This window comes from Rhinopithecus bieti, unplaced genomic scaffold (genome assembly GCF_001698545.2).
Source record: "Rhinopithecus bieti isolate Rb0 unplaced genomic scaffold, ASM169854v2 scaffold_49457, whole genome shotgun sequence".
NCBI lineage: Eukaryota > Metazoa > Chordata > Mammalia > Primates > Cercopithecidae > Rhinopithecus > Rhinopithecus bieti.
The window spans coordinates 1,883,589-1,896,069 of record NW_016820128.1 but is presented as its reverse complement, the minus strand read 5'-3'; the positions used below and the strand labels follow the sequence as shown (position 1 = coordinate 1,896,069).

General features: G+C 34.9%; 1 protein-coding gene across 1 annotated transcript in view; it reads right to left on the bottom strand.

Annotated features, from left to right (window-relative positions):
• Nucleotides 1-12,481, bottom strand: part of CNTN6 (contactin 6) — a 315,151-nt gene that overhangs the window by 14,943 nt on the left and 287,727 nt on the right. The window contains exons 13-17 of the mRNA XM_017859613.1: nt 10,321-10,496; nt 9,840-9,957; nt 9,054-9,212; nt 8,743-8,892; nt 5,751-5,821 (exon numbers count right to left, since the gene is read on the bottom strand). Coding sequence (XP_017715102.1) covers nt 5,751-5,821; nt 8,743-8,892; nt 9,054-9,212; nt 9,840-9,957; nt 10,321-10,496 — 674 coding nt within the window. The remainder of the gene's footprint in view (nt 1-5,750; nt 5,822-8,742; nt 8,893-9,053; nt 9,213-9,839; nt 9,958-10,320; nt 10,497-12,481) is intronic.

Sequence of the window (12,481 nt, the reverse complement as noted above, 5' to 3'; positions counted from 1 at the left end):
TGCCAATTAGAAAATGATCCCAGTTAAAATACTCAGATAAATAGTTTAAGTTTTCAGATAGAAATATAAAACAAGCTTTACATATTTATATATTTTCTTTGATCATTCACAAATTATTATAATAAAACAGTTTAGAAGATTTTATGATACCACACTAAAATGTGGTTTTGATATGAAATTTTAAACCCAGCACAAATTAACTCATTAACTATTTATTTCAAGACTAGATATGTTCTCCTTTCACAACATTTTAAACAAGTTTTTGTAAGACATGTGTAATGGAATTATTGTGAAATAGCATATGCTTTAAGGCATAGAGTATTTCTTTAAAAAAGTATACAAGACCTCCCATCATTTTTTTGGCATACATCTTCATTGGTAGTGACATGTGTGCATTTTCCCTCACATGAAAAAACGAACTGTTGACTCTCACAAAGATCAGATTCTATAAAATACATTTCAAATCTAAAATTGCTAAAATAGCAAAATAGAAATAGATAATATTTCCCCGGTACTCTGCAGATACTAAAAATTATAAACAATCACATAAACTTAGCAAATTAAAGTGAATCTGTACTTGAATTTAGACCAACAGATCTCCCGATTGCAAGAGACTTGTATTGAAAATCAGTGGAATTTATTTGGTTTTCCCAAGGAAAATGTTTCGCTTTTTTTTTTTTTTTAATAAATATTCTGACAGACTAATAAAGGCAACACCTGACAGGACACAGCGCTTCTAGTCCCTCATGTCCACAACTCCATTTCAGAGCTTCTCTTTATTCGAGGGAGTCCATTTATTTTATCAATCACATTATCCTGCCACTTGGAACCCATGTGAGCACCCATTCATGAGCACCAGCACCACAGGCACCGTCTTGGTGAGTATCTATGAGGGCAGAATCTCTGTACTCTGTGGTGACTAACAGACCTGGTCAATTCCTCTCATAGAGTCTACATACGAAACATGGTGGGGGGCAGAACAATAATAGATATACACAGAGCAGGCAAAAGTAGAGAACATACAGTAGCAGGAACAGTGAGACAATAGAAGCTAAGAGAAAATAGATGCTGTAAATTAGAGAGAGGAGATCCAAATTAGCTGGCAGCCAGGTAGAAAACTGGAAGTAAAGGAAATGGGAGGAACTGAGGCATAAGCATGAGAGACTATTCAAGCCAGGGCAGAGGGGCTGCTGATGGTTGGCTAGAGCTCCTGTGCTCGAGTGCGAGCAGTGATGAACGATGTTCCGGTTCTTCATTTGACCTTCCTACCTGCTTGCTGAGACTTTTTCCTGTCCTCATTACTTCCCATGTAGCTTTTAAATGAATCCCCATTAACCGAGATGACCTGAGCTGGTCTCTATTTCTTGCCATGTGGAACAGTCTAACAAATACAGAAAGTGAAAAGAGGAAGAAAATGCTGCTTCTGACATCTGGGGAAACAAAGTATTTCCTCATATTAACGCTTCTCTTCTTTTTCATAGGGAGACTAGAAATAAAACAGTTAATTTTGAATGGCATGGAAGAAATTTATAAGAATGGAAGCTACTTGCTAGAGCATTTGATTCATTTCTGAAGTTTCTTTGATCTCAGATTTAATCAAGATGCTTAGTCAGTTCATCTACCTAAATAGGGGAGTTCTGTTTTTGTTAGTCAAGTACAATTAATATTTCTCATGGTGCTCTCTCAAGAAAGATCTGAGTCCCACATATGTATATTAGAGGGGAAAAAAGAGACTTCTTTCGATACTTCCTTTTATTCTTACATGAACAGAGAGTCAAATGATTAAGAAATATATATAGTTATTTAACAAGACCAGAAAAAGAGTTTTCTTTAAGTGGAGAAAGTGCTCAGTAAAATAAAGAAATTGTGAAATTCTCCTGGGAGTAAAATCTATGAAAATTGATAAACTAATAATTAAATTCTCAACCACAGTGTCTATAAGAACCAAATCTTCAGTACAGACTACAAATCAACAAAACTATGTACTTCTAGCCAAATGTAGCATGCAGCTGGTTTTGAAAATAAAGGTTTTTGAGACACGCCTACACCTATATGTTTGTAAGTGGTATGTGGCTCTTTTGAGCTACAAAAGCAGTGAGACATTAGAAAAGAGATCATGTGGCCCACAAGACTGAATATTTTTACTGTCGGGCCCTTTAAATAAAAACTATGCCAACCCTCAGTGTAGGTATGTATCTCTTACTCTACAGTGCTTTATCCTGTGTACCTAATTTTGTAGTCATATTTATGAGACATTCACCACAAGCACCTCAAACCTGGAAGCATTTGAGAGTATACAACATTATGATAAAATAATGAATAAACATGCCCTTAAAAAGGAATTAGCCGTTGCTATATTCTAAAAATTTGATATTATGTCTAGGTTATTGGAAACAAACCAAAACAAAACAAATAAACACAAAATCTACATTTACTGTGTGGCTCTGGGGAAAACACGGGGAAGATATTTAGTTCAGTTCAGGCAGATTATACCATAGGGTGCCTAAATGAAGGATAATCATTAAAGCTCTCACTTATAAAACATAATAGTAGATTGTGACTGAATTTAGAACAGTTTTGTGTCCCACAGTGCTTTTCAAAGTCCAACAGGTACTATTTCAACTGCAACAGGAGTGACATTGGCCTGGAGTGGCCTCTCTACTTCAAAGTTACTTTTCAAAACATAGTTCAGATATACTCAGTTCTGATGGTGTCTTTCCTGATTTCCTTCCAGGCTGGGTTAAGACCATTCTGTCCTGTATGCTTCTGAGCATTCAGACATTTTCTCATCCGTTTTTGTATTCCACTGATAGGAACAGAGAAGCTCCTTAATAGAGTTCATTAAATTGAAGGAATTACTACCTGCATTCTGGTGGCTCAGATTCATACTAATGTATGATTCATACTAATGTCTGAATCTTCTCCTAAATATACATAACTTATTCCCCAAAGAAGTTGGGCATCAGAAGAAGTTGGCTCAGTATCTACCTGTACATAATGTCAAATATGAGTGATAAATGGGATACTGAATTCACTAATTTACTTTAAGCAAGTATCTGCATATCAGATATCCAACCCCTCCAAAAAAAAAAAAAAAAAAAAAAAAAAAAAAAAAAAAAAAAAAAGAAAACCACACACACAGGGAAGTGGATTTAATTTAGTTTAATTTTTTAAAATAAAGGGGTTAGTATGTTTTTCTGTAGAGGGCCAGAGAGTACTAAAAAAAAAAAACACTTTTATTTTAGTTTCAAGAGGTGCATGTGCAAGTTTGTTACATGGATATATTCTGTGATGCTGAGGTTTGGGGTTTGGGGTACAATGGATCCCATCACCCAGGTAGTGAGCACAGTATCCATCAATACAGCAAGTTTTTCAACCCTTGCCCTTCCCTTCATCACTCTTGTAGACCCTAGGATCCATTGTTGCTACCAGATAGTAAATATTTTAAGCATTGTGGGATATATGGTCTCATGCAACAGCAAGAAAGCAGCAATACACAACATGAAAAAGAATGGATGCAGCTATGGGTGGATTTATTTATAAAAACAGGAAACTGGACAAATTTGTCTCATAGGTCATGGTTTGTGTAACTTTGCCTTAAAGAGAAAGGACATTATAAATTGTGGAAAGACAGAAATTTTTTGTAATTCATGCTCATCTCTATTTAAGAATGATATGCATAGCATTTGGGTCCTCATTATAGACTGTGTACAAGCAATTGCAACACCGACCTTTCAGAATTTCTGACCAAGGAGGAGAACAAAATAAGTTATTAAGTCAGGCAAAACTTCCTGTACACTATGATGATAATGCTTATTCGGGCTTTGATGAATATGGAAACCTAAATAAACTACTCACAAACAATTCTCTTGTAGACTCACTTGAAAGTCGATGTTTTATGGGAAATACGTTTGGAGTAGCAAGTATAATATGGCTAACTTACTACCTAAGGTAGATACTCAAGGACGCAGGCCCACCCTGAGCCATCACATTGCATGGAGACAACTGGGATTGTAATACAGGATACAGTAAAAGAACATAAAGGGAAAGCCCTGTGTTCAAATGCTTCTCTGCCCAATGATGTCACATTTCTAAGTCTCAGTTTTCTTACCTGAAAGTGGTGTAACCACCTTATAGCATTATCGTGAGGACTGAATGATATGAAACTCTCTGTGTGGCATCTGAAATCCTGTAAATGCTTGAAAAAATAGGGCTTCCCCCTCTCTCTGGCCTCTGAGAGTCCCAGCTCTCTGAAAACACTGCCTTCCATTCAACAAGTGTTCATGGAGGGTGGACCACATTCCAAGCACTGTTCTTGGCCTGTAATGTCAACATGCAACAAGATATCCAGGGGAAAGGGTGACTTTCAGGGCAGTTGCATCTAGTTTCTGACACTGTCATTTATAACCATAAAGAACAACATATCTGGTTCCCAGTTCTCTCTCATAGCCTAGCCATGTGAAGTAAGCGACAGCAAGAAACACCCGGTTTGCATTTTCTGGAACATAAGGGATGCAGGTTCATTTAACTGACAAATGTCTGAGAAACTTAAAGTGGGGAAGAGATCCAGACAGCTTATGGTGGCAGAGTGAAGAGAGATGCTAATTGGTTATGTATTGCACTTCCACTAAACATGGAGCAGGGTATGTGTCTGCTGAGGACAAATGTGAAACCTATGCAAGTGGGTCATCCAGGGGCAGCCTTAAAGGGGACTCTGTCCACAAAGACCACCTACAGGAGAGAGAATATTCACTGGAAGAGTCTGGAAATGGACCACCAAAATCCAGGAACTGATACCCTTCAGCAGCCAGTTGGGTCTGCACCAAGGAATTGCAATTGGGAGTCCTTGGTGGGGGATCATCCAGTGGCCAGCTCCCAGATAAAAAATAAATAAATAAAACAGAAACCCTACCCTATGAAATGGCAGCGTCTGGTAATTTGCCATACCTAGAGCACACCAAAGTCAAATTAGAAATGTACCAGCAATCCAGATCTTTTCCTTTCTCTTCCCCTCCCAACACCAATCTTCTATAGCTCTGGAGAATCCAGAAGTAACACTGTGAATGGGGAAAGATAAATTAAAGAGCAGAATGGAGAGAAGTTGGACTGACCATGTATTCTCTTTTGCGCTACTGAATTCTCAGGCTGAGGCACTGAGCTACTGAAAATGAGAAACTTTAAATTGGTTGAAAGTCTAAATTCTAACATTTATACTTCAGTTTGAAGTGTATACACCAGACTGAAATTTGTAATAAGTGAAAAAATGAGCCTATATGTTAATGGGTAATAAAAATGACCACAAAATCTATTCCATGTGCCTAAGCTTTCATCTAGATGTGGGGAAGAATGAGTTGATCAGATGTAAAGAGCAGTGTTAGGACAAGAATAATTTTTTGCCTACAGTCTACTGAGCTCAGCTTATTCACAATACAACAGTGCCACAGGTAATAAATCAAAGAATGTCTAGTTTATCAAGCAATAATGTAAATGCTACTGACCCACCCTCAATAGATATTGAAGTTGTTTTTCAGGTATTTGGGAGAAAATTGTGCTGAGTTCGTCATACTGTCTCACAATGAGAAAAGTTCCTAATACCTCCTCTAAATAATTCATCATCAGAATGCTGTATTTTTATACCATATATTTTTATATGCTCTCAATAGTGATCAAATAAATCTTTTGTTTTCAGTATTCTTCCTGGCCAACTAAATCTCTTTTCTTCAAAATAACTCAGTTGGACAGAAAATTACCTCCCACGTAATGACGAGTTCAGACCGACTTCCTCCACCTCCATTGATGTTTACTGGTGCCACAGCAGGGACTAAAAGCAACCAAGAGAGATGTGGGATGGCAATTATTAAAGTACATCTTCTTCAGGAAGAATTTTGTTTTTGAATTTCACCTTTCAAAATCTCACACAGGCATATTGTGAGAGTCTTGCATTTTTAATGAACTTAAATTATGTTTACACATATCCAAATTTCCAAGAGAGAGGACACAGTTGTGTTTGATACATGAGCACCCTGGCTCCAAAATTAATTAAAAATTGAGTAACATCGGGCATTTGACATTATTATGCATCATCTACTAATTGGCAAAATGATGTTCCATTCAGATGGTAACAGTGACACTGCTGATTTAGTGCCTAATTATACAGTTGTGCTGTAAACAAGTTAGTGAGGCAGTATAATAATTAATTATTTTTTTCAATAAACAAACTAAAATAATTTTCTTTTATTAGTCATCAGGATATTTTAACATTTAAAATTAAATATTGAAAAATATGTAAATAAATACATTCTTGTTTTAAAACTCCTGGTTAGAATCTCAAATCTCTCAGGAGAGAATAAGAGGGATTTTCTTCCAACTTTTCACTTGCAAAGTCAGATTTTTCTCCTGTCAAGAATGTGATTGGAAGAGGTTCTTTCTATTTATTTCTTGGGATCTAAGGCTCTGTGGTAGAGGATTCAGAAACCAGTAATTTTGATGAGTTTTAAAAAAGTATGCCCTTCAACTCTATATCCTTGTGAGGACTAATACAATGAATAATAGTTCATAGAAACTGTAAAACTGAGGAAATGCTGAGTGTATATACGGTATTGTAGTGTCCAATGAGAATGAGGTTTTACTTTACACATGTGTAAGTGTTTAAAACCATTATTTTCTTGACATAATGACAAAAGTATCCTAAATCTGTGATAATGGCTAAATCAGCAGGGTATGCTTTTTAAATGTGGAATTACATGAAATTGTCTATACTGGACCATTTTTGAGCAATGTGAAAGGTGGTTGGTTGAGGAAGCACCAGGATATGTCTGGGGATTGGTAGTAAGGGATTAAAATATGTAAATTTTAATTCCTCATTTCAAACTTTTCTCCACTATGTAGACCATCTAAATAAATCTAGATTACTTATTTTATTTATTTCCATTTCATACTGATGTTTAGCTCTATAAACATGACCAGAAAATAGTCATATGATAATCTGACTGTTCTTCAAAATTGCACCTTTCAGATATACCTTTTCATATTTAAATTTATCCTTAACTTTTCCAGCTTTAATCTTCATAATTGTTTAGAAAAAAATTATGTGAACCTAAACCTTATTTTCTAAGTCTTCCAATGCCTTTGATCAAAAGCAATGTAAATCAGAGTGGATTTTACAGAGTTGCTGAATTTATAGTGCTTGACAGCTTACAGTGACTAACTGCACACTATCTCAGGACCTTTGCATAGTTTAGCTGTGTAAGGAAAAGTGTTTTAAATTATATTTTGATTTACTTTCTACAAAGTTTCCAGTGTTCTGAGAAATAGAAAATTCCTTTCTCCATTCAATTTCAAATTAATTGTACTTAAACCTAAAACCATATTGAGAACAAGTTAGTCTTTGGTGATATTAGAGAGAGAGAGAGAGAGAGACAGAGAGAGACAGAGAGAGAGACGAGAGACTCAGTAGGTTTTCAATCAGTAGAGTTTGACTCAATAGGTATGAATATCACCAGTCTCATTCTGCTACTGAAACAAGAGAGTATTAATGGTTAGAAGGTGGCACACAAACTTAGCTATGAAAATGTAAGTGTTTCTCTCAACGCTGTCCAAAGCTACCAAAATATAAATCAATGGTAAACAAACAACCTGAAACTAAAGCTCATATCCAGAGTCATGGGCAACACCTGAAGATTCTGATCCAGGGGATATATAGGAGGGCCTGGGAATTTCTATATTTACACACTTTCTTTGGCTAATCTATTGCTCATCTACATTAAGATCCTCTTTTGTGGAGAATGCTGGGTGTAAAAATCAGGAAGTTTGGATTCAAATCCTAGTTCTGTCACAAACAACCAGCTAATATCCAGGTCTTCATTTTCCTCTTCTGTAAAACGAAGGGATTTCCTTTCAGCTGTAAGTTTCTAGCGTGATTTAATTGGATGATATCACTGTCAAGTAAGTCCTTTTTTCTAGCCCCAATTCTATGATAAACATTTAACATTATCTTTAGTTTAAGGATTGATTTATTGACTTTTGAAAATTGTGCACACTTTAATAAGGTAATTTGTGTTTGTTAATTAAGCCAGCGACAACAAAGTGATCCTTTGTTTATGTGACTGTATAAGAATGTGAACTTTGTGGGCTACATACAGCTAGCAGATTAAATGTCACCCTGGATGTGAAAGTTGGAGTGGAACAAAGAGGATCCATTGAAAAGAGCTTAAGAAGGCATGGTATCTGAGCCAGATTCTTGTGTTCTGCTGTTCAGTGAACCAATTAATGCTCAATTAGTGCTCCTGTTAAATGAGTTTAGGATTTACCTCATTTGCATGGAAAAAAATTTATACTATTGCTCAATGAAGCTACAACTAGGTCAGAGTTGAGAAATAGATGAAAATATATGGCTGACTGCACCAACAGAGTCTCAATTAATTCTTGGCTACAACATTTTAATGAAACAAGCAGTAACTCATTTGCATATACAAATCTACAGATTCTCTATTGAAATTTGACTGGAAAATAGATGTGATGCAAACACAGTTTCTTAAGAACTCTGCTTAAAGGCAATCGTCTCTTACTGAACCTACTACTTGGGGAAAATACACCTTGTCTTGTGTACGTAAAAATTAAAACATAAGAGCCACTCGTTTACTGTCAAACAATTTTGAGCCAAAAGTATTAGAAGCCTTGTTTTCTTTTAAGAACTGTATCATACAAAATCTTCCACATTTTTAGAACACATCGATTCTTTACCTGATGCTTTAGTTCTTAACAATTCTGATGGTTTACTTGGTTCTCCAATCCCAATGCTGTTGCCGGCAACAACGCGAAATTCATATTCCACCCAAGGACTCAAACCAACCACTGTTGCATTGTATGTCTTACCATTGAGAATTTCTGGAACTAAAAATAATGGAACACTAAGGAACCGAAGTTGGGACTACTCAAAAACAAATAATTATATAAAATTATACAATTATTAATTTAAAATGTAATTGTATTTATTAAAATTATTGGACTAAAATATTATTTTTAAAGTATCCCAAAACACTTTTGTCACTCACCTGTAGCAACAGCCTGCCAACCCACAGAAAATGGTGTCCGAGTCTGAATAGTAAAGATTTGAATGGGACTGTTATTATCTGGGCCTGCTCTCCAGCTTAGTTGAGAAGTAGTACTGGAAATCTCTTCCACTTTCACATCCTCAGGAGGACCTGGTGGACCTTGAAAAAAATGTTTTATCATGACTACACTGGATATACTCACATTCATTAATTTGGGACAAGGATGGTTTATTTTTACCTGTTGTGCTTAGAAAGTAAAATATTGACCATAATGTATTTGTAGCACATTATTAGAGATAAAGTTCTATTAATTCCATTTATGTGGTAAATGACATTAATGTAGTAGTGCTTCCTCTGGAGATTAGAAAATATCGGGCGTATGATGATTGCATATCAACCTATACTCAAAAATTGAGAACCATCATCTTTAATTCCTCTTAAAATCTAACTCAAGTAAATGCAGCTAATATGAAGAACTACAGGAGCATGTGGATTTGATTCTGGATTGGCAAGAATGATTTATTATAAACAGAAGACATGTCCAAGTTTTAGGTACTGACACTGCTTGCCAAGTGTGACTGTTCACTATAGTCAAATCCTACACAATTCCATGTCTGTATCCACACTACCCATACCCTGGAGTCCTGGGGTTTAAAAAATAAAAAATCTATCTGATTTCATCTCACTTACATATCATGATGTGGTTTCTCAGAGGTCTACAATTTAGACATGAACATTGTAACTGTGAATAAACAGTGTGATCAATTTTTCACCATTTATGCTTACCTCTAACAATGATATCAGCTACTGCAGATAAACTTTCTAGGGTTGTTTGTACTGTGCAGAGATATTTTCCTGAATGATTTAACTGAATATTCCTTATCATCAAATCCCCAACAGAGTCCTGCAGACAGAAAGGGAGAAATGGATAAAAATATAAGCCCATATAACAAGTCCTACATTATTGTTACAGCTGGATAAATATTAAACATAAGACAACTCTGAAATTAAAAGATATACTGGTATCATTGTTGTTTCTTGTATCTAAACTCTTTTATTACCCCCCTTATTATAATTACTTCTAGACAACAAGTATTCCTACAGAAGACACAAAACAAAATAAACCAAAACAAAAACAAATACGGCTTCAAAAACAGTCAGTAATTATCCATACAAACAAAGATGGAGAGAGTAATTATGAAAAATGGTGATTCATATAAAAGACTTGATTCATTTTATTAAGCACTTAACAATTTCAGTAACTTACTCCTCCGATCCTTTCAAAATGAGCCATTCCTTTTTTTAAGTCTATGACATCTCCATTGAAAAACCATACAAATACCACTTCAATGGAGGGGTCATGGGACACCTGGCATGGCAGCACTATGCTCTCGCCAACTGTAACATCCATTTTGGAAGGTGGGACGGTAATGATAGTTCTCTCTGTTGAGAAAAAAAATTTTTTTTAAAGCTTATGAGATGCTAGCCTATGATTATAAAATACATATTTCTGAATACTTTTTCATTCATTTGAAATTATATAAACGCAACCTGGAGTTCTACAATGTCCAGTGTGAAATATTCTATTGCCTGTCTCTAAATATCCTGTATTTATTATTGTAACTTATTACTTATACTGAAATTAAAAGTATAGTTATATTCACACCTTATATGAAAATAGTTTACAGAAAACTGTAGACCTTAAAAAATGGCATTCCATATGTACAGAATACACTGCATTGTTTTTGTTATATTTTATTCTAACATTTTAGTCATAACATGACAACGGACACACTGGAATCAGCTCTAAATACTCTCTTTTAACTTCACATATTATGAGACAAACCATGTTTCTGAGATAATGAACACCATAGTTTCTGTAGAGATTTAGTCATATGTTTATATTTAAGAGGGTGAATGCAACATATTTATTCTATCTTTACATAGCTGTGATATAATTTTCTTTTTGTTAAACATGCAACATGAATAGGGAAGATGGAAGTTTTCTCTTTTATAATTCAGATTTTCCATTGTCAAAATTATTCATCCATCTTAAAAACCTTCCCTCTAGAAATGTTGGCTTCTTTGTCAATCTTTGTTCTACAAGATCTAGCATCTCACTGACCAAAATTTCCAATGACAATCCCAGGGTGTGCCAGTTGTGCTTGAGAGTCCTATATTTCTTCAGATTAAAAGAGATTCACAATGTAGATCGTTTTTGACTACTTTGTTTATAACAAAGTTTTGATTCCAGAGTGTTGAGAATTGATTAAAGGGAAACTCAATACCTATGAAGGGGCCCTGGACAAATATTTGGATTTAAATATGTACCATCTTACCAAGGATAAAATGTTTTGAAAGATTACATTTAAGAATAAAGGTTTTAGGCAAGTTATTGTAAAAAAGATATTGTACATGAAGAAGTTTAAAAATAGTGAAATGACCCTGGAGAATCTCTTTCTCTATGAGTCATTTATAAGATAAAGTTTAGCTGTCTCAGAAATGGACTAAAAGCTTCACTTTCTTCTAGCTTCTTCATTCTGCTCAAGAAACCAAATTAACATTGAGCTTGTATTTATACGTTCACATTGATTAATGTGCAACTGCATTTTACCAATATAATGTTTAATTATTATTTGACCATTTAAACATTTTAATGGTTTTCTTCATTCATAAATATTTAGAAGTAGAAAGTAAGAAGTAATAATTTTGGGTTTTAAGGTACATATTGATAAAAGAGCCATAGAAAAATAAAAACATATACTATACTTCTGAATATGAATATAATGGAGAAAATCAAACTCTTAATCTATATCAGATATGTCTTCATTTTTTATTATTTAAAATCCTTTTCATATTTATATTAGATGCATGTACTTTTTATTTTTTATTTTTATTATTTCTTTTGAGATGGAGTCTTGCTCTGTCACTCAGTCTAGAGTACAGTGATGCCATCTCAGCTCATTGCAACCTCAGCCTACCAGATTCAAGCGATTCTCTTGCCTCAGCCTCCTGAGTAGCTGGGATTACAGGCATGCACCACCACGCCAGGCTAATTTTTGTATTTTTAGCAGAGACAGAGTTTCACCATGTTGGCCAGGTGGTCTCGAACTCCTGACATCAAGTGATCTACCTGACTTGGCCTCCCAAGTGCTGGGATTACAGGGGTTAACCACCGCACATAACCAGATGCATGCACTTTATATTCTAATTATATCTAAGGAGAAATTTAAAGAATGGTTTTGTGGACTACGTCCATTCTTAACTCCAAGACTTCTTCACAGATATGCAACCAAAATAAGGGTAAAAGATATCCAGGCATCCAAGAAAAATTTTTAGGATTAGAGAAAATATTTTCCTTTTGTAGTTACTCTGAAAAAAAAAATCCCAAATTTCTTTTTTTTTTTTTTTTTTTTTTTTTTTTTTTT